The sequence below is a fragment of the Bos mutus genome, chromosome 11, assembly GCF_027580195.1.
Source record: "Bos mutus isolate GX-2022 chromosome 11, NWIPB_WYAK_1.1, whole genome shotgun sequence".
Lineage (NCBI taxonomy): Eukaryota > Metazoa > Chordata > Mammalia > Artiodactyla > Bovidae > Bos > Bos mutus.
In genome coordinates this window covers 114557-141621 of record NC_091627.1, presented here as the reverse complement: position 1 = coordinate 141621, position 27065 = coordinate 114557, and the positions used below count along the sequence as shown (strand labels likewise).

Here is a 27065-nt window from a genome sequence, read left to right as displayed (position 1 = left end):
AGCCGGGTTAGCAGGAGTAAGGATTAACCACACGCGTGAGGAGCACACAGCACTCACACTGACTGTGGTGTGCCCAGCAAGGCGCAGTGGCAGGGAGGGAACTCCATTTGGGCACTGTTGGCAAGGGATCGCTGTGCTCCAGCCCCACTGCTGTGTCCTTTCTGAGTCCCTTGCACCAGACTCACTGTGCTGGGAGTGACTGGAGGCGGGTCAGGCCTCTGACCCACAAGCCCCAGTCCGCTAGTGTGGTCAGCGATCGGGATGACCCTTGGTGAAACGAGAGGGCGGGCTAGTCCCTGTCTGTCCTTGGAGGCACTTGCTGGCTCCTAGTATTCGGGGGAAGACAATATACAGTTATGAATTGGAACGTCTCAGAGGGGACAAGACCCAACAGGGGATGTTACAGGAAGCTGAGTCTGCTGGTCTGTGTGGACACAGCCTAACAGTCAAGGCTGTCTGAGGCAGTGTGCTGGCCCAGAGGGGTCACCTGGCTGTGATAAACCACAGGGGAGGCATGTACAAGGAGTCTTTAAGATTTGCCAAGAAACCTGCAGGCCAGACCTGCTCTGTGTCCTGTGTCTTCCTGGTGTGTCTGTGGCTCCCAGAGTCTGCAGGAGCTCCGTGGGAGGCCCCTGCCTCATGTTGACTCATCTGGCTTGAGCTTCGGACAGGGAGCCAGGGCCAATGCTTCCGGAGAGACATGGCCACAGCTCTGCCCTGGGCCGATCCTGTCTCTGTTGCAGGTCATTGTGGGGAGCATTTTCGAAGTGGTCTGGGCGGCCATCAAGCCAGGAACCTCCTTCGGCATCAGTGTGCTGCGGGCGCTGCGGCTGCTGAGAATCTTCAAAGTCACCAAGTATGTCGTCCATGTGCTGGCGGGGGCGGTGGTTCCTGCCGTGTGCTCCGGAGTGGGGGGAGGGGATTCCTGTCGTCCCTGTGCTCTGAGGGTGCGGGGGGTGGGGTGGGGGGGGATTCCCTGTGCTCCGGGGTGGGCAGGAGTTCCTCCAGGGCTGGAGGGGGAGTTCCTGGGGAGGGGTCGGTGAGGGGAGTTCCTCCTCCTCGGCTCCTGGGGGTGGTAGGGCACGTCCCCAGGAGCAGCGCCTGTGTTGCCTGGCTCCCATGCTGCCTGTGCCCCAGCCCTGGAGCACACGGACAGGGCCTCCCCGCTGCCCCCGGAGCACAGGGACGAGGCACTCCCGCCCCACTCCTGGGGCGCACGGCTGTGTGGCAGGGGCCTTGCGCGCAGCCGTCCGGAATCTCTTCCTGTGGCTTTTCACTGGGTAAACAGACAAGAGCCACGGGGCAGCGAGCGCGAGGCTGGCAGCCCAGCATGATTTCGTCTGGGCCCCCGGGGCCCGTCTATCCGCGGGGGCTGTTTTCAGCCTCAGCACTGCCCCAGCATTTCTGGTTTTCTCATTAGCTTGCTCCCCACAGTTTCACACTGGCTCCTATCTGGAAACCCACAAGCCCATCTTTCAACCTCAAAGGGTGACTGTTCCCTAGTTAATGGAGAAAACAGGTTGACAGATACAGGTTTCCTATCTTGCTGCCCCCAAGTGTGCTTACCTGCCTTGCAGCCGCTGTTCTGGCCCCAGCGGGACTCTGACCTTCTGACCTGAACTCCCAGGCCTGCCTTTTCCACTCAGGGCTGACCCTGCCAGCCATCCTCAGTGATAGGACGCGGGCCTGACCTTGTGTTCAGGTTCATCCCACTTGGCTCTGCAGCCCTGGAGGAAGGTTGCTCCCTTCTGCCCATGAGGGGGCTGAACCTGCCCCTCTATGCCGAGTGGCGGTGGGAGGGGGCTGCTCCCGTCCACAGCTGTCACGGCAGCAGCAGAGCTGCCCTCACCCTGCTGGCCATGGACATAGTGACTCCACCGTGGGTCCCGAGCCACCCTGAGGCTCTGAGGCTCCCAGTCCAGGGTGCCTGGAGCGTGAGGCCACACGTGCCCAGCTCATGACGGCTGCGGGATGGTCCAGACTGAGCCTATGCAGGTGGCCCGCTTCCAAGCACCTTCAGTGACTTCCTCAGCCTCCTGTGGAGGCTGGACTAGATCTTTTCTAGTCTGTTTTAAATCCACACCTGAGGCCGTTCAAAGTCAGGGTGGTGTAATGCGGAGGAGTTTTGGACAGGACTCCTGTCTGGCTTGGCCCACAGACGCTTCTGGGTGCTCCCGCCACCTGCCCTGCGTCCTCCGCTGCTTCCGCAGGAGCAGGGCTCCAGGATGTGGTGCGGTGCTGCCTGCACCTTGGCTGGGGGCCTGGCATCTTAGCAGCTCTATTTCCTCCTGGAAAGTGGGTGGCTCTTGTCCCGACCTAGACCCTGCCCATCAGGAGAAGGCTTTCTGGAGTCTTCTAGCCCATTTCTTATTAACTCTCACGCACCCAGTAAGAGAGTAGTGGGTCTCTGTGACACAGCCCTGGGGATGAGGGCTCAGGAATGTCCCAGGCCTCTCCCCAGGCCAGGGCGGAGGACAGCAAGTGCTAAGGCAGAGAGGCACATGGCGTGTCTCCTTGGGGCTTGGGCTCTCCTGGGGTTGCAGCTGGAGGGACCCATTACCTAGCAAGCCCGCAGCAAGACTTATCCGCAGACTGCAGGGGGCCTGTGAGGCACAGGGGTTCAGCTGAATGAGAGGGCCATGGTCTCTGGCCCCCAGGAGCATTTGAGGGGTGGGATGGAGCGGGGGTTGAGCCTGGAGGGCTGCTCCGTGCTATGTGCCTCGGGCCTTGGGGGGCACCGAAGCCCAGCCTGCTTTGCTGAGACTGTGTGCAAACCTGCTCGCTGAGGGTGGTGGTACTGATGGATGCTCCAGTGCGGCCCCTTCTCCTGCACGGCTAGGACGCATAGCTGTGGCCCTCACTTCCTGCGTGCTGGCCCAGGGGAGCTGAGGGATGCAGGCAGGTGAAGCTGCAGAGGAGGGATACCAGAGACCCGGTGTGGGAGGTATGCGTGAGCCCAGCTCTGAACGTGCAGTCTCTGCTGTCACCCTGGGCCAGGTGGTGGGCTGCAGTGCAGATGGGGTGTGGGCCCCTGGAGAAAGTGCGTGTGGGGCCCTCAGGGCAGGAGGTGCCAGAAGCCGCAGGCGTGGCCCTCGGGGTCCCAGTGTCCTGGCGCGCTCAGACCAGGCTTCCCCCGCAGGTACTGGAGCTCCCTGCGGAACCTGGTGGTGTCCCTGCTCAACTCCATGAAGTCCATCATCAGCCTGCTCTTCCTGCTCTTCCTCTTCATCGTGGTCTTCGCTCTGCTGGGCATGCAGCTCTTCGGGGGACAGTAAGTGAGGCTGGGGCCCCTAGGGGCAGCGCTCAGGGGACAGTGCTGCTGGGTTCCCACTCTGCTTCCCCCACAAAGGCCCCAAGAAGGGCTGCTGGCCCAGACACAGCCGCCAGGTGCCAGCCGTCCTGGGCCCAGCGGACCTGCCTCTGCCTGTCCAAGACCCTTGTTCTTCTCAGGTTCAACTTCCAGGATGAGACTCCGACAACCAACTTTGACACCTTCCCTGCCGCCATCCTCACTGTCTTCCAGGTAAGGCTCCCGGCTCTGGACTAAGTCGTGGCCATGGGGCTTTGTGGGCGCGGGGGAGGCAGCCTGCCATCAGCCCCTCAGTGCCTGCGAGGACACAGGCACAGTGGGCCTCTGATGTCAGGCCCCGGTTGGGACCCGGCTCGGGAGCAAGCCTGCCAGGGGCGTGTGGATGCCCCAGGAGGCCCTGGCTTCGGGCGCCGCTTGACTCTCTGCCGGAGACCTGGAGCTGATTGCAGTTGTCTTTGTCCTTTGCAAACGCGGCAGAAAGCTGTCCCCAGGCTTCTCCCTCCAGGGGCTTGGCACAGCAGCCCCTCGGCTCTCCTTGTATCTGAACACACACTCCCCGCAGCCGCTGGGGGCACATAGGTCGGGGCCCCATTCTTGGTGGCATCTGTGTTCCCTCCTGAGAACTCTCTTGGTTGAGCGCTCTCCTCATCACAGAGCTATGGCTCCCTTGTGCCTCCACGACAGGCCTCCTCCATGTGATGAGGCAAACGTGTGCCCTTGGCCACGTCTGAGACCAAGCAGGACCAGGGCGGGGGTGGGTGCCTGTGATGGAGCTTAGAGAAGCCCCATACCACAGGCACTCTGGCCAGGGCCCTGCCTGCCCTCAGCCACTGCTGGAGCCACGATGAGTGTGAGGAGCAAGGACCTGCAGCCCCTCTCTCAAAGGAAGGGGGCTTTCCAGCTGACTGTTTGAGCCACTTGCTGACAGAGTGACTTCACCCCCCAAGCCCTGAGCCCTCCCGACATGGGGGAGCCCTGCAGCTCCTCCGCCCCCAGGGACAGTGGGTAGAGCCCTCTCCTTCTAGAGGGTCGTCTTCTCCCGGCCTGACAGGACTCCAGACCCTGCACTGCCACCGCCTGCTTCGCATCTGACCCCACCTCAAGTCCTGTGGCTTCTCCTCTGAGCTCAAAGGGTTGGGGTGCCCATGAGCACATTGCCCTTCTTACCGTCTTTGTCAAGGCGTCCACAGATGACTCAGAGCAGTGTCTGGTCGTTTATGGCGGCTGAGAGAGTAGTTAAGGCTGGAGGAGGCCAAGTAGATTGCCAGGGACAGGCATACAACACCCTCAGGATGACACTGGGCCGATGGCCTGAGAGCCCAGGGTGGAGCCCCTGCTTCTGAATGGGGTTGGAGAGGGCACAGGGAGGCATGTGACAGGGGTGGGGTGGGGCAGGAGGACAGCTTGAACTCTGCTCCCAGTGAGGCTGACCCCGTGGAAGAGCGCCCACCATGCCCACAGGTGGAGGGCATCTGCTCCTAAGACACGGAAACAGCAGGCAAATGCAGGCACCTTCAACCCTCTGATGGCTAAAGGCTAAATGAAGAGAGGCACCTCAGAACCAAGAATATCGGGTTAATATGACAAATAACTGACAATCCTGGAAGTAAAACTACAGCTACTTAAATAAACAAATAGAGGGTGAACCGTACACTGACGTGGTCCTCGTGAGAATGGGGGAGGTGGCAGGCGTGGAGGGACTGAGCCCACTGCAGCTCAGAGGTGCAGAGAAGGCGCCAGCGACCTTCCAGAAAGAGCTGAGACCTGGACACTGCCCAGTAAAGAGAACATCTTAAAATCTGTTGTAGAAAGAAGGACTTCCTGTGAAGAATGCCAGTCTGATGGCAGGAGGTTGGGGAAAAGTAACTAAAACACTGGAGGACAGCCCCTGTCGTTCTAGAAGCGAGCACGATCTGAGGTGGCGGAGACACGTGTAGGAGTCGCCGGGACTTGCGGCTGACTGCTGAGAGCACCGCAGGCGTGATGCAGGTGCCTCTAGGGCAGCAGAGGCGGGGGATGCAGTAACCCAGGAGGAAGCAGAAAGCCCAGACGGCTGCAGAAAGGGAATAATTTATGGATAGTAATTGAAAAAGCTACCTATCCTGGCTACCACGCTGACAGTTTAACAAGTGAATTCTGCCAACTGTTTAAGAACACTTACTCCAATTTTACACAGATGACTCCAGAGAAGATAAAAAGGAAATCCCACCCTTTATGAAACTGGACTAATTTTGATATGAAAATGCCAGACAAAGACAATATGAGAGAAGAAAAAAATATATTACCATCACACAGAGAAAGACAAGACATCCTGAGGGAAATAAGAACCAATCCAACCTGGATGTCCTTAAAGATTATCTTTATGATCAACTTGAATTTACCCTAGAAATGCAAAATTTACCCTAGAAATGCAAGATGACTTAACATTAGAAAGTCTATTACTGTAACTCATCATCTTAACAGACTGAAGAAGGAAAAGAGTGTGCCACCAGAAAGAGCATCTGAGCTCTAGAGTGTACCAGCAGAAAGAGCATCTGAGCTCTAGAATGTATGATCAGAAAGAGCATCTGAGCTCTAGAGTGTACCAGCAGAAAGAGCATCTGAGCTCTAGAATGTACGATCAGAAGGAGCATCTGAGCTCCAGCAAAAGCACAACCAAGCACCAGAGTGAGAAGCAGACGGAGTGAGGTGAGCAGAGTGTGCTAACTGTGAACGCTGGGTGCTGAGTGGGGCGCGTCACGCCCTGCGCTCCGAGTGTGTGATGAGGCCCAGCGCCTCCCAGACGGAAGCTCAGCAGACTTGCCGGTATCAGTGCTCTTGGTGCGCTAGAATAAGAAAAAGATGAAATACAATTTCTCAGGATTGCCAAGGAAGAAGTAAAAATGTCATTATTCACAGATGGAATATTTATGTACTCAGAACACTTGTGTTGTCACTGCAGATGGTGTGGGACAGTTTGGTTATCCATAGAGAAAAAAAGGAAGTTGGATTTCCACCTCGTAGCAGATTTGAAAATCAGCTCAGATGAATTAAGACATAAATGTGAAAAGCAAATTTCAAATTTTAGAATGTACAGGAGAGTACTGTTCCTAACTGAGGGCCTTCTTAAGGAAGAGATAAAAATGCACAGATCATAAATGAAACCTTTGAAAGATTTGACTATTGAAATACAAATTTCTGCATCCAAAAATCACCATAGAATCTCAGATAAGTCATAGGCTGGAGCAGACATTTCCACAGCATCAGCCAATAAACAGCGACCAGAATAAATAACCAGCAACCAGAACAAGGGCTTCCCAGGTGGCGCTAGTGGTAAAAAATCCACCTGCTAATGCAGGAGACTCAAGAAACAGTTTCCATCTGCAGGTTGGGAAGATCTCCTGGAGTAGGAAACAACAACCCGCTTCAGTGTTCTTGCTGGAAAATTCCACGGGCAGAGGAGTATGGCGGGCTGCAGTCCATAGGGCTAAAAAAGTCAGACATGACTGAACAACTGAGCAGAGCAATCAAAATAAATAAAAACGTCCACAAATCAAAAAGGGAAAACAGCAGCAGGAACATGCAGCAGGAAAGGGCAAAGTGTGTAAGAAGAAACTCAGTTCTAATGAGGTGGATGAAACTGGAGCCTATTATACAGAGTGAAGTAAGCCAGAAAGAAAAACACCAATACAGTATACTAATGCATATATATGGAATTTAGAAAGATGGTAACAATAACCCTGTATACGAGACAGCAAAAGAGACACCGATGTATAGAGCAGTCTTTTGGACTCTGTGGGAGAGGGAGAGGGTGGGATGATTTGGGAGAATGGCATTGAAATACGTATAATATCATATATGGAATGAGTCGCTAGTCCAGGTTCAATGCACGATACTGGATGCTTGGGACTGGTGCACTGGGACGACCCAGAGGGATGGTATGGGGAGGGAGGAGGGAGGAGGGTTCAGGATGGGGAACACATGTATACCTGTGGCGGATTCATTTCGATGTTTAGCAAAACCAATACAATATTGTAAAGTTTAAAAATAAAATAAAATTAAAAAAAAAAAAAAAGAAGGAACTCAGGATAGGAAAGTGGGCTGAAGAGCAGACCTGTAAAAGCCATCAGCTATTACTTGTAGTCAGGGAAATGCAAATGAAACCCACCTCTCAGTTCAGCTGAAATTAAGAAACCTAACAGTCTCAAGTTTTAGAGAAAGTGAAAGTGAAGGTCACTCAGTCATGTCCAACTCTTTGTGACCCCCATGGACTATACAGTCCATAGAATTCTCTGGGCCAGAATACTGCTGTGGGTAGCCTTCTCCTTCTCCAGGGGATCTACCCAACCCACGGACTGAACCCAGGCCTTCCACGTTGCAGGCGGATTCTTTACCAGCTGAGCCACAAGGGAAGCCCCAAGTTTTAGAGAGGATATGGAGAAATGAGGATTCCCTAGTGGTGTTGGTGGGTTGATGGAATCGCTTTGGAAACTAATGTCAGGTATCTAACCCACTGGCACTCACACGGGAGTAGTTCCTGTGTGGGTACGTGCCCTGGAAGGTCCCTGGCCAAATGCACAGAGACCACTGAGGCAGCATCACATATGGTAGCGAAAGCCTGGACGCCTCTTCACGCTTCATCCTCAGGAGAGTGATGAGAAGAGTGTGTTCTGTCTGGGCAGCAGGACCCTGAGTGGATGACCTGGAATTACCATATTAACATGGGTCAGAAGCAATGCTCATCTAAGAACAGCAAGATTCAGAATAATGCAAATCATATGATAATTTTTAATTCACTTTAAAAATTGAAGCAGAGTTGGTTTACAGTGTTACGTTAATTTCTGCTGTATAGCAAAGTGACTCGGTTATACATGTACATACACGTATATACATATATATGTGTGTTCTTTTTCATTCTTTCCCACTATGGTTTAGCATATGATACTATTTAAATAAGGATGAACACATCTTGTTTCCAGACATACTGTGTAACAATATTGTTTATGGTGTATATACACTAGAAGTATAAAAGCCTGCATGGGAATGATTAACACCAAAGTCAGGGCTAGGTGGGTGTGGGGAGAGGACGAATGAGACTGAGGACTTCTACTCAAGGACCTTCAGGTACATTTTTTTTTATATTAGCTCATTTTATTTTTTTCCATATTACCTTATACATTGCTGTTAGCCATGAAGTAACACAAAGCAAATATTGAATGCTTTTATTTTTTTTTAAAGTTTTTGTATTTTTTAAAATTTATTTATTTTTAATTGAAGGCTAATTGCTTTACAATATTGGTTTGATTTCTGCCATACCTCAGCATGAATTAGCCATTGGTGTACACATGTCCCTTCCCTCTTGAATCCCCTTCCCCTTCAGCTACATTTTAATGTTTTATTTCTTAAGCTGGGAGTAGGTACACAGAGCTTTAAATATTCATTGTACCTTTCTGAATGTGTGAAATAATACATACTTTACACTTAAATGAATACAAAAAAAGATAAACTGCTGCTGTTGCTGCTAAGTCGCTTCAGTCGTGTCCGACTCTGTGCGACCCCATAGACGGGAGCCCACCAGGCTCCCCGTCCCTGGGATTCTCCAGACAAGAACACTGGAGTGGGTTGCCATTTCCTTCTCCAATGCATGAAAGTGAAAAGTGAAAGTGAAGTCGCTCAGTCGTGTCTGACTCTTCATGACCCCATGGACTGCGGCCTGCCAGGCTCCTCCGTCCATGGGATTCTCCAGGCAAGAGTACTGGAGTGGGGTGCCATCGCCGTCTCCGAAAAGATAAACTAAGTTAACATTAACCAAGAGAAAGCTGGCGTAATAGTAACATCAGCCAAAATAGAAGGTGAAAGAAAGCTTTCTTAAAAAGAAGAAACTGCATCTGCATAACAATAAAGGGAAGATTCAGTGTAAGAACACGGCCCCCAAAAGCAAAGATTGACGGAATTACAAAGAGAAACAAAAAGCCCACTCTCTTTTCAGGGATATATATTTCCAGCAAACGGAAGGATGAAGCTGATGACATTAGAAAGGATCAGGAATCAGCTGATGCCTACAACTGATAGTGGATAAAACGCTCATTCGGGGGCACAGAGAACTTCTGCAGAAACTGATCACTTGTTAAGTCATTCAGGAAATCCCTACAAGTATTAAAGAATTGCTCTCCTACAGTGAACATGCTTCTTATAAAAAACAAGTTTTACTTATTTCTTTAAAATTTGGCCGTGTTCTGTGACATGTGGGATCGTATTTCCCTGTCCAGGGATCGACTCTGCACCCGCTGGATTGGAATGTAGTGTCTTAACCGCTGGACCAGCAGGGAAGTCCCAGAGCACAGCCTTGGCATTACTGAGATAGATGGAAACCGCCAGTAAACAATCACGTAAATCGTCCCCATATTTGAAAGCTGAGGGATTGCGTTGAAGAAGACATCATAGTGGACAGTACAGATATCTTAGTGGATAGTACAGAATACTTAGAACTGAATAATAATTAGCAAAACTTAGGGGATGAGTTTGAAGCAATGCTTAGAGAAAAATTTAGAATCTTAGAAGCAACTATCAAAATAAGAAAATGACTAAAAATAAGAGAATGGCTGAAAATAAATATGTTAAATACTCATCTTAAAAACTAAAAAAAAGACTAATAGAGTAAACCAACGAGAAACTGAAAGCAGGAAAAAAATAATGCTAAGAGCAAATTTAGTGAAACAGAAAACTGACATACCAAGATAACAAAATCATAAAAAATTCATTATCAGTAAGTGCATGGGCATTCAGTCATGTCTGACTCTTTGCGACCCATTGGACTATAGCCGTCTGAGGGCTACAGATGTTTACAGATGTGTATCCTTCAGGGATGGCACCACCAGGCATTTCTGGGTTGGTGTCTCAAAGTGTCTTGAGTGTGTGACAGGTGTCCTGGAGGCCTGTGTTAGGACAGCAGTTGATCAGAAGGTCAGATTCCATCTGAGCCTCCTGGCTCCGCTTCAGAGCTCTCTCCCTCCATAGCTCAGTGAGGCAGGGGCTTCGTTTTGTCCACTGATGATCATAAGTGCCTGAAGGTTGCGTGGCGCACGACAGGCACTCTGTTTGCTCAGTGAAGGTAGATGCAAGTAGTCTGAAATAAAGGGTTAAAAAATCGAATCCAATTCTGTGTGAAGTAGAGCCTCATAGCTAAACTGCACTTATCTCAGTAATATAGTAATTTGTCAATGTAATTTCCTGATCTCTACATGTTAAAGAGAAAATAAGCATATCAATAGATGTAGAAAGTAAAATGTTGACATTATGATGAAAAACATGTTATAAAAAGAACCTAAAATACTAAGGACTCAAAAACAAAAAAGCAACCCAAAACAAACCCACAGCTAGATGGGGTAGCTAATATGGGTGAACTTCCTTTTTGAAGGGACAGAGATGTTCTAAAATTGACTGTGGTAGTGGTTGCAATGGCACCCCACTCCAGTACTCTTGCCCGGAAAATCCCAGGGATGGGGGAGCCTGGTGGGCACCATCTGTGAGGTCGCACAGAGTCGGACACGACTGAAGTGCCTTAGCAGCAGCGGCAGCAACGGTTGCATATACGTGTGAGTGTACTGAAAACCACTGAACTGTGCACTTTAAGTGACTGAAATACATGATATGTTAACTTTATCTCTTAATTTCTTCTGAGAATCCCTTAGAAGAAATGAAGTAGCCCTCATAGTCCACAAAAGAGTCCAAAATGCAGTACTTGGGTGCTATCTCAAAACTGCCAGAATGATCTCTGTTCGTTTCCAAGGCAAATCATTCAATATCACAGTAATCCAAGTCTGAGCCCAATCCCTAATGCCGAAGAAGCTGAAGTTGAACATTTCTATGATGACCTACAAGACCTTCTAGAACTAACACCAATAAAAGATGTGCTTTTCATCATAGGGGACTGGAATGCAAAAGTAGGAAGTCAGGAGATACCTGGAGTAACAGGTGTTTGGCCTTGGAGTACAAAATGAAGCAGGACAAAGGCTAACAGAGTTTTGCCAAGAGAACACACTGGTCACAGCAAACACCTTCTTCCAACAACACAAGAGATGACTCTACACATGGACATCACCAGATGGCCAACACCAAAACCAGATTGATTTATATTCTTCACAACCGAAGATGGAAAAGCTCTATACAGTCAGCAGAAACAAGACTGGGAGATGACCGTGGCTCAGATCATGAACTCCTTATTGCCAAATGCAGATTTAAATTGAAGAAAGTAGGGAAAACCACTAGACCATTCATGTATGACCTAAATCAAAGTGGAAGTGACAAATAGATTCAAGGGATTAGATCTGATAGACAGAGTGCCTGAAGAACCTTGGACAGAGGTTCGTGACATTGTACAGGAGGCCGTCTGTGATCAAGACCATCCCCAAGGAAAAGAAATGCAAAAAGGCAAAATGGTTGTCTGAGGAGGTCTTAAAAATAACTGAGAAAAGAAGAAAAGTGAAAGGCAAAAAAGAAAAGGAAAGATATATTCATCTGAATGCAGACTTCCAAAGAATAGCAAGGAGAAATAAGAAAGCCTTCCTCAGGGATCAATGCAAAGAAATACAGGAAAACAATAGAGTGGGAAAGACTAGAGATCTCTTCAAGAAAATTAGAGATACCAAGGGAGCATTTCATGCAAAGATAGGCACAATAAAGGACAGAAATGGTATGGATCTAATGGAAGCAGAAGATATTAAGAAGAGGTGGCAGGAATACACAGAAGAACTATACAAAATAGTATCTTCATGACCCAGATAACCATGATGGTGTGATCACTCACCTAGAGCCAGACATCCTGGAGTCCAAAGTCAAGTAGGCCTTAGGAAGCATCACTACAAACAAAGCTAGTGGAAGTGATAGAATTCCAGCTGAACTATTCCAAGTCCTAAGAGATGATGCTGTTAAAGAGCTGCACTCAATATGCCTGCAAATTTGGAAAATTCAGCAGTGTCCACAAGACTGAAAAAGGTCAATTTTCATTCCAATCCCAAAGAAAGGCAATGCCAAAGAATGTTCTACATACCACACAATTGCACTCATCTCACACATTAGCAAAGTAATGCTCAAAATTCCCCAAGAAAGGCTTCAATAGTATGTGAACCGTGAACTTCCAGATGTTCAAACTGGATTTAGAAAAGGCAGAGGAACCAGAGATCAAATTGCCAACATCTGTCGGATCATTGAAAAAGCAGAATTCCAGAAAAACATCTGCTTTCTTGACTACACCAAAGCCTTTGATTGTGTGGATCACAAGAAACTGTGGAATATTCTTCAGGAGATGGGAATACCAGACCGGCTTACCTGCCTCCTGAGAAATCTGTATGCAGGTCAAGGAGCAACAGTTAGAAATGGAAATGGAACAATGGACTGGTCCAAATTGGGAAAGAAGTACATCAAGGCTGTATGTTGTCACCCTGCTTATTTAACTTATATGCAGAGCACATCATGGAAAATGCTGGGCTGGATGAAGCACCAGCTGGAATCAAGTTTTCTGGGAAAAATATCAATAACCTCAGATATGCACATGACACCATCCTTATGGCAGAAAGCAAAGAGGCACTAAAGAGCCTCTTGATGAAAGTGAAAAGTGAAAGTGAAGTCACTCAGTCGTGTCCGACTCTTAGTGACCCATGGACACCAGGCTCCTCCGTCCATGGGATTTTCTAGGCAAGAGTACAGAAGTGGGTTGCCATTTCCTTCTCCAGGGAATCTTCCTGACCCAGGGATCGAACCCAGGTCTCCCACATTATAGACAGATGCTTTACCATCTGAGCCACCAGGGAAGTCAAAAGTGAAAGAGGAGAGTGAAAAAGTTGGCTTAAAACTCAGCATTCAAAAAACAAAGATCATGGCATCTGGTCCCATCACTTCATGGCAAATAGATGGGGAAACAATGCAAACAGTGACAGACTTTATTTTCTCGGGCTCCAAAATCACTGCAGATGGTGACTAAAGCCATGAAATTAAAAGACGCTTGCTCCTTGGAAGAAAAGCTATGACCAACCTAGACAGCATATTAAAAAGCAGAGATATTACCTTGCCTACAAAGGTCCATCTAGTCAAAGCTATGGTTTTTCCAGTAGTCCTGTATGGATATGAGAGTTGGACCATAAAGAAGGCTGAGTGCCAAAGAATTGATGCTTTTGAACTGTGGTGTTGGAGAAGACTGTTGAGAGTCCCTGGGACTTCAAGGATATCCAACCAGTCCATCCTAAAGGAAATCAGTCCTGAATATTCATTGGAAGGACTGAAGCTGAAGCTCCAATACTTTGGCCATCTGATGTGAAGAACTGACTCGTTGGTGCTGGGAAAGATTGAAGGCAGGAGGGGAAGGGGATACCATGGATGAGATGGTTGGATGGCATCATTGACTCGATGGACATGAGTTTGAGCGAGCTCTCGGAGTTGGTGATGGACAGGCATGCTGCAGTCCAAGGGGTTGCAGAGTTGGACACGACTGAGCAACTGAATGAACTATATCTAAATAAAACTGTTATTTTAGAACGACCATAGCAAACATTGCAGATAAAAGATTGTTGATGGTGAATTTCATGTGCAACTTGACTGGACCACGGGCTGCCTAGATTGAACACTGTTTCTGGGTATGTCTATAATGGTGTTTCTGGATGACATGAACATTTGAATGGAGGACTGAGAAAGCGGATGTGGGACCTCATCTAGTCCACTGAAGGCTTGAGTAGAGCAAAAGGCTGAGTGAGGGAGAGTCCGTTCTTGCTGCCCAATGTGTTTGAGCTGGGACATTCGGCTTCTCTTGCCCTTGGACTCAGATTTGGGCTGAAGCTTACACCGTCATGTCTCCCAGTCAGCTGTGGGTCTTGGGACGTACTCTCCATAACCACAAGATAAGATATACCCAGACATCTCCTATTGCTTTTTGTTTCTTTGGAGAACTCAGACTAGCACAGGTTGAAAGCATTGTGACTAAAGAAAAACCAAGGGTAGCTAGCATTCAGGCAGTTGAAGTCAATGTAATAAGGAAAAGGAAGAGGCAGAAGGCCTGGAGAGGATGGACAGGTGATGTGATTACACAGAGACCCAGAGAGTCAGCTAGAAACGATAAGGGAAGCCAGCAGTGCTGCTGAACACAAGAGAAGCGTTGGAAGATAGAGCCTTTCTATATACCTGTATTGCTAAGTTAGAATATTCGACTAAAATGAAGGATTTCACTTACAGTAGTCACAAAAGCTATGAGTTACCCAGAAATAAATCCACAAGAAGTATGCAAGACCTTTACATGTGAAATTATAGCTAGTTATTAAAAGACCCAAAGAACTGAAAACAAATGTTTTTAAGGGGGAAGGCTTACTGTTGTAAAGGGATCAGTTCTCCCTAGTTTAATCAGTGATTCAAATCCCAACAGAACTTCTCTTGGCATTCAGCATGTTGATTCTATGGGACAGTAAATGTCCAAGAATAGCAAAGGCAATTCAAGGTGGAGTGATTTGCCCCGCTGTGTATCAAGACTTACTATAAAGCTACCATAATGAAGATTTTGACGTCTAAAGACAAAGTACCAGAGAACAGACTAGGAAGCCCAGAAGCATGCCCAGGCTTTTGTAGGAAGTTGGTCATATGCAAAAGATGGCATTTAAATCAATGGGGGATGGGTGGGGTGTGGGGTAGGGGTGGAATGGTCAAAAAATGAGCCTTCTGTGTGGGAGAAAAGTTGATTTTCATCCTCATGGTAGACAGAACATAACCACAAACTCCAGTTGGATTAGAGATCTAAAAACCAAATTTTAAAATGATTCAGAGAAAATGTAGGAAAATTCGCCATGACCTTGGGATGGAGAGGGACTTCCTAAGAGGCAAAAAGCAGAAACCATAAAGGAAAGACTGATACATTTGACTTCATTAAACTTTTTAATAATTCAACAAATTAGTTAAAAGCAAAAGGACACAAGCAGATTTTTCCAGCAGACATTGGAGATAGAGGACTAGTATATACAAGACTCACTTTATTTTAAAAATTAATTTATATATTTTAATTGGGAAAAAAAGAATATACATATGGAAGTCAGCAAGAAAAGATGAGTCACGAGAAATATAAGCCAAAGAGTTGAAAGGGCCACAGAAAGGAGATCTGAGCAGATGTCCCACCTGACTGGCTGCTGCTTCACCCTGTAGGCTGGGAGCTATCAGAGGGTGTGACGGTGCTCAGTTTGGGACGAGGGTGTGAGGAAGACACAGCCTGAGTTGCTGATGGGACAGTAATTTGGGATAAGCGCTTTGGAAACATCTAGTTAAGTCAAGAGTGTGCAGAACCTGTGATCCAGCAGGCCCGGTTCTAGGCCAGCTTCATGTGCACAGTGGGCACCTCGAAGTGCCCGTCGGAAGGTGGGTGAATGTGTGGGAGGGCCCTGGGCAGCACTTGCCAGGAATAGTGGGCTCACGTGTCCACATGGGTCGACTTCAAGGATGCAGCAGTGACTGAACAGAACGGTGTGTGTAGTCGGGCGCTTTTCTCTGCATGTTTGGAGCACGCATGGTATATTGTGTGTGTACATGTGTGTGGTGTAGATGGGAACGCACACTGGATTTGTGATCGTGGTTGCCTGTCAGGGTGATCATGGGCGGTGGGACCTGATGCAAATACGACAAACCGTCAGCAGTCTCCATCTTGAGTGGGGGACGCATGAAAGTCTGTTATCTTATCCCCTTGCATTTTTCCAAAATACAAATGCAAATGAGACCCGTTTCCTGATGGGGCAAGGATTGTGTGTAGCCGCTCTCAAAGCCTGGCCCACTGGACTGAGGAGGTAGCGACCTGGAGGGTCAGAGGCCGCGGCTGCTGTCTGGCCTTGAGAGCTCATGCCGCCCCTGAGCCCTGAGTTCCTCACCTGCGTGGCAGTGACCTGGCAGCTGGGGACGTGGGGAGCCCACTGGGCAGACCCCCCTGGGCTGACCCCACGCAGTCCAGTGCTGGTCTCCTCGCCTTTGCTCGCCTTCTCTCCCGAGAGCTCTTTTTCCGTTCTTGGCAGAGACTCAGCCCAGCAGCCATGGCCCTTCTGGAAGTTCCTTTGGAGGCCCCTGGGCTGCCTTGCGTGTCATCCAAGAACCTGTGTGTGCACACACGTATGCCCTGGGCTCAGCTGTCCCTCCCTGGGCATGTGTGTGGGCTCTGGGGGCTGTGAGATGCGCCTGGGTGCTCTCCCTCCCTTCCTCCGCAGATCCTGACCGGGGAGGACTGGAATGCGGTGATGTACCATGGGATCGAATCACAAGGTGGAGTCAGCAAGGGCATGTTCTCGTCTGTGTACTTCATTGTCCTGACGCTGTTTGGGAACTGTATCCTATGTGGGCTGGGTGAGGTGCCTCCTGGGTCCCTCTCCTCCTCACCCACTGTGGTGGGGTGGGAAGGGAGGACTCGGGGAAAGACATGGGCTTTGAGCCTGAGGGCAGCTGTTTGTTTTGTTTTCACTTTAATTTAAATTAATAATTAGGTTTTGGCACCAAGCTTTTAAAAAACCTCCCCCTGGTAGAAATGAATCTGCAGGGAAGCACAAGGGAAGGTCTTGTGTGGAGGACGCTCCTCAGGCTTGTGTCTGGAGTCGGGAAGGGGCTCTGCGGGGTCAGGGCAAGCCCAGCTGGGGAGGCTCTGCAGCGGGTGTCCCCATCCTGCCTGACTGGAGTGTTTCCCTGTGGCTGGACCCCAAGGGGCACGACCTTCATCCTGCTCTCTGGGCATGGCAAGGCCTCTGGGTTGCCCGTGGCTTTGGTTGATGCCAGGAGGCAGCAGCTGACCTCAGTGTGCTGTCTCATGGGCTGCTGCAGCGCTGTGCAGGTTCATCCATGAGGCAGAACCCTGGGGTGCCGTTCCCCCTGAGTCCCAGGGTATTAATACCTCCTTGCCAGACAAGGGGGCCTGAGCTGCAAGGTCACCTACCAAGAGATTGCGTCAAGGAGGCTAGGGGGCTGCCTCCCAGCAGCTAGGCTGGGCTGTGTCTGACGGGGGCTGACATGGCTGGAGGGTTGGGGGATCGGGGGACATCCAGGAAGGAGGCAAGGCTGGCCAGGACCTGGGGAGATGGGCCCCTGTGTTGCATGGAGGAAGCCGTGGCCTGACCCTGGGGAGGCTGGGGCATAGACGTCCTTCCTTAGCTGGAGCCACCAGACACCCTGCTGAACGTCTTCCTGGCCATCGCTGTGGACAACCTCGCCAATGCTCAGGAGCTGACCAAGGTATGTGGGTGGGTGCACCCGTGCAGCCCAGGGATGGGTGGATGGGGGTCAGGCCATGTCACTCTGGAGAGGCGGCGGCGTCATGAGGGGGCAGGTCCTGCTTTAGGAACGTGTGGCCGTTGTCCAGGGCTCTCCTCGATTCCTGGATATGCAGGGATGTGGGGGCACAAGAGGCAGGGGACACTGTGCCAGGAAGGGGGGTGACTGTGAGGGCCACTTCTGGGAAGTCAGGACCTGGGAAGGATGACCAGAAAAACAGGAGGCGGGGTGGGAGCAAGAGGTGGCCCACAGGAGACGCAACCCAGAGGCAGACCCGGATGATGGGGGCACGGCTGCCCTGGCTTCAGGATTGAAGGGCACGGTGGCTTCAGTGTGTGAAGTGGGGGCTGTGTCCTCTCAGAGTGAGAGACATCGTGAGGTGGGCCCTAGGGGACATCCGGTCTGAACACCCTAAAGGGCAGGGAGGGGACCCTGTGGTCATCCCCAGGAGTGAGGGTCCCTTATGTTCATCCCCAGATGGTGAGGGGACCCTGGGATCCTCTCTGGGAGGGGAGGGGACCCCTGTGTTTGGTCTCCTGTGTGAATGGCTGAGCTCGGGTGGCCCTGTGTGGTGCTGCCCTCGGATTCGGGGCCAGGCTGGTGGCTGGAGGAGCAGCTCGTGTTTGTTCCAGCACATCCGCACCCAGCGGGATGGCTTTCTCTCCAGGCTGTGCCCTGCGGGAGCCAGCTAATAGTCATCTCGCATCCCTGAGCCTGTGGGGGATGTGATCACACACGTCTCCCTGTGGCATCCCTCCGGGTGATGCGGCTTACTTTGACGCTGTCTGTCCCGGATGGTGCAGGCCGCCCGCTGTTTCAGCCTCGGGCTGGCGCTTTGACAAGCTTGGCTGCTGGTGCGAAGGGGCTGTGGTCCGGAGGCCTGAGGACTCTCTGACCCTCAAGGGCGCGCACCTGCTGTCTGTGTGCGTGTGTACACCTGTGTGTCTGTCTGTGTGCTCACCTCCACTGTCCCTGACAGCCACCCACTCAGTCCTGCATGTCCCAACACTTAACACTGTCCCTGCTCTGGGGCTTGACTTGGGTCTCCCCTGGGGAAGCTGGGCTCTGGACGTCTCTGCAACTCCGGTGTCCATGTGCTCCTGGCCCTGCCTCCCCACCTGGCCCCCTGGGAAGAATGTTCCCCCAGGGCCTCATGGGTGCACCCGCCTCTGCCTCCGCTCGACTGGGCTGGGCTGTGCCTGTGGGTCTGGACTCCTCCCTTCCTCTGAGGGTCGGGAATCCCCCTGGCATGCCTATTACTGTTGTCAGTCGGTTGGTGGACTGAATCTCGCAATCCAGGAGCGGCTGGAGAGTGGCCCAAGCCCCTGGCTGGGGAGACCGGTGTAGCCACAGAGCACTTCTGGCATCAGGATTTCTGGAGCCCCGTGAACCAGGGGTGCTCAGGAGCCTTGGTGATCTGGCACCAGCTGTCCTGAGCTTGAGGGCAAAGCTCTCACTGCCCCTTCAAGGTTGTCAGTGGGAGGACGTACTGACAGGCTGTGTCCTGGGGCCCTGTGTCTGTGCCTGGACACCCTGTGTGGTGACCCCTTTGGACAGACTGCCCTAACTCAGGGGTCCCCTCCCTTTTGGAGGCGGAAGTGGAGGCCTGTTTGAGACAGGCTCTGGGCACTCCTGGGCTGGCCAAGGGTCCCAAAGAGTGGGGCTTGGTGCTCCCTCCTTCGTGCTCCCGCTAATACATGGTAGTGTCAATTGTTTTTTGAAGTAGAAATAAACCCATGTCAAGTTTGTAGAACACCCACTGGAGTGACTTGAGGACCATAAACCAGGATGGAGCCTGGAGCTGGAGGAGGGGCGTCCCTTTGGGGCTTCGTGGTGGGTCTGGTTCTGCTGCCCTCCGGGGCCTGAAGCTGGCAGCTCTCTTCTCTATGGTGGGAAATGTACAGACAGCTCCCAGGGGCTTACTTGCCATTACTGTGCCCTAAAAGCAAATTCAAGGATGTTTGGGATGTGTTGGGAATGCCAGCTTCCAGAGGAGCCAGGTGGGCCTGGGGTTGGGGTCATAAAGGAAATAAGGGTGGTCCCAGTGATGTAGCTGGACCACACAGAGACTGGTGGGCCTGTAGACTCAGCCTAGAGCTCTCAGCCTAGAGATCTGAGGAGCAGAACATTTTGGTTTTGCCTGGTGACATGGGCTCGGGGCTGGAGGGTCCGTCCTCCTCCACGTGGAGTGGGCAGAGGTGGGGCAAGGCGTCTGCTCAGGTGTCACATGCCGGCCCGGAGGCAGAGAGCCTCGGGGCTCTTCTCCAGGAGCTCAGTGAGGAATGGAACCCATGGTCAGGCACAGTCACCGCTGGGGATAGGTGGTCGGATGTGACCCGGTAGGTCCGGGTGGAGAAGCTCTGAGGTTGTGAGGTGGCCCTACTAGGCACTCCTGGGGAGGGCTCCCGTGGGCGGTGCTGCGGGGCACCTGGGCTCAGGGCGGCCAGCTGCCCCTTGCGCTGGCTCACTGCTCTGGGGCAGAGACAGACTTCGTTCCAGTGAGACAACTGCTGGGGTAGGCAGGAGGGGGAGCAGGTGGGAATAGAAAGAGGGGTTTGCATTTCACCAGAGTGAGACTGACATGCAGGAATGTGTTCCTGGGCTGGAGCTCCAGAGTGGTGCTGTCAGCAGTGAGCATGCAGGGAAGGCTGCTGACTGGGGACTGTCGCCTGCAGAGATGGGCATAGCAGGGGTGTCTGGAGCCTGGTGGGTCGTGCTGAGGCAGGAGCCAGCTGTCTGGCCTTCAGCTCAGGGGGCGGGAAGGATTCAGAGGCTCTAGGATGAAGAGCTGGTGGCACGAGAGGAGGTCAGGTGGGGCTGAGGCTTCTGTGGAATCTCAGAGTGGACACAGCACTCTCAGGCTAGCTACAGTTTTCTGTCTGTCCAAGCAGGACGAAGAGGAGATGGAAGAAGCAGCCAATCAGAAGCTTGCTCTGCAGAAGGCCAAAGAAGTGGCTGAAGTCAGCCCCATGTCTGCCGCGAACATCTCCATTGCTGCGTAAGGCTCTAGGAGTGGGTTATGGGGTGGTGGCAGGGTTGCTGCAGAGCCCAACTCCTCCTGGGGCTTCTAGAGAGGGCCCTTGCCTTGATTGGAGCCTCTCAGGACACAGCCCTCCCCAGGAGCTGAGGTGGGAGCAGTGGCTCTCCTCCCCGGCAGGGGCCTTTGAGCAACGAGACCACCAGGTAGAGCCTCTGGCTTCTCCCCACCAGGATGAGAGTGAGGTGTTGGCAATGCTGTGGGTGGGAGCAGCCTGCTGATGGCGGTCCCCCTGGACAGTCTTGGGTGGCTCCAAGTATGTCTGACTTCGGCTCAGTTTTTCAGAAATGTGTTTTGTGAGGCGAAAGATTCAACATGGTACTTCAGCAGCCCAAGAGTCTTAACACAGTTTCCCAAAGCATCTTTGAGTTTTTAATGTTGGGACAGAGGTCAAGAGGTGGCCTCTCTGATGAGAGGTGGCTGCTCTGCTCTGATGAGAGGAGGTCAGGTGGGGCTGAGACTTCTCTGGAGCCTCCAGGCACCTTGCAGGAGCACCGCTGCTGTGCTATGGACTTCAGAGTTGGGGCAGAGCACCCAGCCCAGGGCCAAGAGCTGCAGTGGCTGCGGGAGGTCGGCCCCCGGGAAGGAGGTGGGAAAGTCTGGTCCCGTGTTTGGTCACTGGGTGACCGCAGGAAAGCACAGGAGGGTTGGGGCCAGACTGAGTCCACCCGGAGCCACCAGTCTTGCCTCCAGCCCCACGCTCACCACCCACCGGCCCCTCCGGCTCCGGGGCTGACCCATGGGCCCTCGCTCTGCAGCTGCGCCCCTCTGCTGTGCTGACTGAGGTCAGAGTGCCGGGGGCAGCCTCAGGCCCTTCCGCGGTGATGCAGGCGGCAGTGCTGAGTGCTCTGGGGGGATGAGTCTGAGGAAGTGTGCACATGCACGGGTGGGGTCGTCTTAGCAGCTCGGTCTTGCCTGGAAGTCACAGGGCCATGGCCTGATTTCTAGGAGGGCATTTGCAGAGGTCCTGTCTCTAAGGTGGCCAGAGGTGGTGGCCTGTGTGGGAGAAGAAGCAAAGGGAGGCCCCAGGCCCTGAGTGAAGGCGGCGGGGCAGAGGCCTGCAGAGAGCCAGGCAGGACACGGCTGCCACCACTCCGCCAGCTGCTGGGGCCCTGGAGCCCAGTTATCCTGGAGTCTTGTTGTCTGGCCAGTGCACCTGCTCTGTCTGCTTGGTCCTGGGCTTACAGTGACCCTGGTGACTTCCTGTCACAGCCTCTTCTCCCAAACTGTGTAAGCTGCTGGCAGTCTGCGTGGAGGACGTGGTGGCGGCTGACCAGTCTGTTCACGAGGGCCTTGTGTGGATTCTGTGTACCGTTTTCCTTCGTGCTGTTCTGGAGGGGAGTGTGATGTCCTGTGTCTCTGCTGCTGGCCAGGGCTGCCCGCTCCTTGGGAATGTGTGGCAGGGCATCCACCCCAACCTGGGCAGAGACCCCAGAGAGGAGGGGCCCCCAGCACAGCCACAGGGAGCTTGTCCGGACACCAGAAAGGGAGGGCTGGATGCTCTTCCTGTTTCTCCGCCCCCACCCTGTTCAGGACGCTGCTGTGCAGGAACCAGGCTGTGGACCTATGTCCCCAGGGCCTGGGGGACACTTGGTGCTCCCCTCACAGCAGGCCCTGAGCTCGGCGCTGATCTGTCCATGCTGTGGCCAACCTGGGGTGTGTCCAGGTGCTGGCCCCTGGGTCCTCCTGTGGGTTCTGCAGGCCCACCCAGGATGCAGCTTTGGGTCCTCAGCCCACCTCTGATGCACGTACAGGGGCTCTGATGTGACCCCCCGAGGTCCCATTTCCTGGAGGAGGTCTGGCCTCAGGCATGGGGGTGGGGTGAGGCCGCTGTGCGTGGCTGTTCATTTTTCTCCGTCAGCTGAGGCATCTGAGGGCGGGGCCTCCCTGAGACGGCTGCTCCCACGTCCGTCTGTCCATCTGCCTGGCTCCCTGCTCCACTGGCAGCACCAGCCTCTCACGGTCACTTCTCTGTCTGAGCTGCTGAGGTTGGGGGACAGGGTGTCCCCCGCCAAATCTGCTCCCCAAGCTGTGCTGTGTGGCCTGTGAGACGGGGCCTGCTGAGATGTGCTCTGTGGGCCTCGGATGCTCGGGGCAGTTTTAGGGTCTCTGATGTTTGAAGGGCTCTGTGGACCTTGCCCGAGACTCTGTGCTGGCCCCGCCTGAGTGGGGTGCCCGAGTCACTCGAGCCTCCGTGGGGACCCCAGTGTGTGGCTGCAGGGGACAGTCCTCTCAGGCTCCCTGGAGGGGGACACTCGGGCCGATGTGGTCATCCGAGTTCTCGGCTGCATCAGCCTCAGGAGCGCTGGTGCCCATGGCCCCTCCTGCACATGCGTTCACACTCACAGCCACTCTTGATGTTCACAGTCTCAGTCACACTCACACACACTCACAAGTTCACACACGGGGTCATGCACACTGCTTTGCTCAGTCTCTTGGACACACGTGCCTCTCTGCAGGCAGGGTCAGCAGGCCCGTGAGTAGTTTTGAGCTTCTCACATGTTTGTCGACTCAGCCTTGAGAAGGCAGAGTTGGATACCCACCTGGTCCTCCCCTGGGGAAGCTACCTTGAAGGGAAATGACTGTAAAGAGATCTCTGGTTTCTCTCTATTGATTTTGGAAAAGCTTCTAGAAAGACACTCAAGGGAAGATGGGCTGGTGATGGAACCTGTTTGCCCCTGGGAAGGGTGGTGGTGAGTGGGAGGCAGTGACTCAGAGCCTGGGCAGCCTTGGCTGGGGGCCAAGCACAGTGGTCGGGAAGCAGGGCCCAGGCAAGGCCGCGAGCAGGTAAGGCCCCTGTGTCAGCCATCTCTGCTCCGTCTTGAAGGGGTTAGTGGTCCCCAGCACTAACTGGGGGATGGAGGCACCAGGTCCGACAGAGGAGGGCTGTTGAGAATTGCAGGGTGGGAGGTGCCTGCTCTTTCCGGCCCCGCTGCCCTTCCAGGGGCAGTGGGCACAGAGCTGGGTTGGTCGGCTCAAGGTAGCCTTCCTGCCCTCCAGCCGTGGTGGTTGCTGCTCTGCTGGACGTGCGTGCTCTCTCAACTTCTCCTTTACCCCGAGGTCCCGGCCGGTGTCGTTCTGACGAAGCGTCCCTGGCCTCCGGCCTGGATGCACGCCGAGCCTCTGTCCTGACCAGTGCGGCTGGCGCGTGCTCTGGCCCTCTTGGAGCGCTCTCTGGTGTTCTCACTTTGTTCTGTTTTGTTTTTTGCATGTGCAGTTTTGTAAAGCAAACTCGAGGTACTGTATCTCGCAGCTCATCTGTCTCCAGCGTAAACTCACCGTGAGTCTCTCTGCTACGATTTCCATCTGTGGCTTCATGATAACTACACACCAGCACCTTTGCCCCTGACTCTGCTTTCCCACTTCAAGTCATTCGCTTCAGGGGGCAGCTCCAGGACCACCTCCCGCGCCCCTCTGGGGACACAGGCGCACTTCCTGGCGCCCTCACATCCTGCTCAGCCTGCTCCCGGGATCAGGCTCTCTGAGCTCAGCCCCCCCGCCTCTCCTGGTCGTCCTCTCTGCTGTCTGTCCCTGTGCGGTCACTCTGGCACCATGAGCAGGTCTGCTTTTCCTGAGGTGACCACCACGGGGAGCCGCTGGCTGTCTCCTTGCAGCTCCTGTGAAGTAGAAGTAGAGGGTCCTCAGGGGCTCAGGGCATATGTGGGGCCCTCCTGCTCCAGCCTGCCTTACCTGGGAGAGGACGTCTCTGTGATCCTTAGGAAGTTCTAGCGAGAGCAGAGCTGCTGCCTGTTTGCAAGGCTGCAGAGACAGGGAGAGCCTGAGGTGGGGCCACAGGAGCACTGAGGTGGCCCTGCTGGGGGGTGACACCCGTCTGACTGTCCCCAGGGGCTTCTTCCTGCAGGTGAGAAGTCCCTGGGGATGGCCGGGTGCCCTCCCTGTGCCCTGGTGCTGACTGGCGCTCCCGCGGTCCCTGAGCCCCACCCCGTTGCTGGGCAGCACAGGGCTGGGCTGGTGCGGCCACAAGAATGCAGAGCTGCTGCTGTTGGGCCCCCAGTGCCCACAGGATAAGAGTCTGGGCCCCAAATGATTGACTCCAGGCTGGCAGAAAATGCGATGCATCGTAGGTATCCACAGTGTTGCACCTGGGCTGCTTCTGCTTGTCACACTAGGGGTGACTGAGGGGTGACAGCTTTCTCAGCGCAGAGACCCCAAAGCAGAGCCATGCCACAGAGGCTCCTTCTGAGTCCTGTCAGCACGTGGCCGAACTCAGCTCTGCAGGCAAGCTGGGCTGGAACGTGGTGGGGCGGCTCCTCCCTGGGCCTCCTTCAGGGAGGCCTTTGCCTGGGTCTGAGCCGCCTGCCACTCTGCACTGGGGGTCTCTTGCACATCCTGAACTGCTTGGGAACTTGGTGGAGAGGCATGGGGGGGAGGCGAGCACTGGTCACAGTGCGCCATGCGTCGGGCAGAGCAGGCACAGAGAGGCCCACAGGCGGGTGCACCTCAGCAAGGCTCAGACCCAGAGACACGTCCAGAGAGGCAGCCATGCTACATGCTGGGTGGGCACAGATAGTCCTAGGGGGCGGAGGCCCAGCGTGGCAGCAGTCCAGTGGGAGTGGGGCTGGGAAGTTATGCAGGGAGCCTGGATGCACTCTCTAGTCCAGCAGGCAACCCGCCTCTTCGTGGACTTGAGCTGGTTCCTCGGTGGGACGGAGCTGTGTCTGAGGGTAAGGGTGAGGGCAGAGCCGTTCCTCCTGAGACACCACGTGTCCCCATCATCTTCACTGCCTGCCTGTTTGTGTTCTGGCAGACGGCACAGGCCCCGGGGCTCATGGCTGCATCTGAGCAGGCCGCCACCTGCTGCCCATATGGCTCAGAGTCCAGGTCCATCTCCGGCTGCTGGGCTGATAAGGAGGCTGACCAGTGGCTGGCTGTCAGCTCTCGTGGCCTCCTGCACCCGGGGAACTCCCCCTGGTGGCTGTTGTCCACTGTACAAGGTTCAGTCTTGTTCAGAGTCGGACCCTTTGTTTTGATGCCAGCTGGGGATGGGGAGGTCCCCTGGGGCTCTGGGTTGAAGGCAAAGAAAGATAAGGTGGGTCTGTTGCGAGGTGACCTCGGGAACGGGGCAGCAGGTCAGGGCTTGGGGGGTCAGCTAAAGGTGTGGGTCGGCAGATGCCGGAGAGGCCGGCAGTTGTCCCTATGTGTCTCCTGCTGGGCCCCCAGGGACAGACATCAGGCTCTGCTGCTCTCATACTTCCGAGGTGCTCTCCTGGAAATGGCTCCCCACCCTGAACCTGGACTAACCCTACAAAGGGCAGGACTAGTGTGGTGCTCAGTGGCCGCAGCCCAGAGCCGGGGGTGGGGCCTGTCCAGCCCGGCCCTCAGGGCCCTTGGGTTGTGGCTCTCGGCTGTGCTGTCAGCGCAGCTGGGGTCTGGCCAAGGCCTCACGTCTCCTTTAGACACTCTTTCCCTCTTGTCCTTGCATGCGTCCGATCCTGGCTCCGTCAGTGCCTTGCTGTGGACCCCGTGGGTCACAGCTCTGTGCGCAGTGTGCCGTGGGGACAAGAGGAGGGCGTGAGGGCTGGGGAGGTGGCCAGATGCCACCTGATCCAGATGCCACGGCCATCCTTGTCCTGTGCTGCCCCTGCTGCCCAGGGGGTTCTAGGAACCTCTAGAGGGGAAGGCAAGACTGGCCCTCTGAGGCATTTCCCACTTGGCCAAGGTGGTGTTGGGGTCACCAACTCTGGGGTCTTGTCTAGTGAAAATTGCAGAATGCAAAGGGCTTCCATGCACCCTGGGCTGTGGACCCCCTGTGACCATGTGGGTGAGCTTGGCAGATGGCCGTCAGGGCCTTCAGGAGCCTGTGCCATGAGGGCTGAGCCTGGGCCATAGGCCATTCCTGGTGCCGGAGAGCTCTCAGCCTCTGTGGAGCCAGGAGAGAGGGGGTACTGGTGACCACAAGAGGGGGTGTCCAGCCCCAGACCTGATGCTGGGTTGCTGGGCATTCAGCAAATGGTCATTGAGCTGAGTGGCAGCTGCCCAAATGGGTCTGACCAGCTCAGGGAGAGTGCCTGCCCGACTCCTGAGGGCCAGCTGTCCCAGGGCCCCTCACTCCCTGGGCCGCCCTCCCCTCTGCTCCTGATGACCCGCCCCTTATTGAGTTCCCTCTCAAACACCCTCTGTGTGCTTCTGGCCAGTGACTCTCCTCCTGGAGGGAGAGACGGAGAAGCCCCTCCTTAGGCAGCCCCCACCCAGTCCCACTCCATTTGGACGCTGCCCCCCTCCTTGCCCCATTTTGGCCTTCCTGGCAGGTGGCCCCCCTGCCCGAGAAGCCCGTCTGCCACCTCATGCTAGTGCCTGCCATTCCCACTGCCCTGCACCCCTCGTGCCCTCCGGCCTGGGGCCCCCACCTCAGGTGAGGCTCTCACAGTCTGTGGGCTCCGCCACAAGGGGCATAGGGACGAGGTCTGTTAGCCCGGGTATCTGCCACCGACTCAGCCCATCCACTCTGCT

At 53.8% G+C, this 27065-nt stretch overlaps 1 protein-coding gene across 2 annotated transcripts in view; it reads left to right on the top strand.

The window, feature by feature from the left end:
- The window catches only part of CACNA1B (calcium voltage-gated channel subunit alpha1 B), a 209995-nt gene that overhangs the window by 95304 nt on the left and 87626 nt on the right, over window positions 1–27065 (top strand). For both annotated transcript variants that reach the window (XM_070380086.1, XM_070380087.1), the window contains exons 13-18: window positions 744–856; window positions 3140–3271; window positions 3451–3523; window positions 16507–16624; window positions 17451–17518; window positions 20449–20555. In XM_070380086.1, the coding sequence (XP_070236187.1) occupies window positions 744–856; window positions 3140–3271; window positions 3451–3523; window positions 16507–16624; window positions 17451–17518; window positions 20449–20555 (611 nt within the window). The remainder of the gene's footprint in view (window positions 1–743; window positions 857–3139; window positions 3272–3450; window positions 3524–16506; window positions 16625–17450; window positions 17519–20448; window positions 20556–27065) is intronic.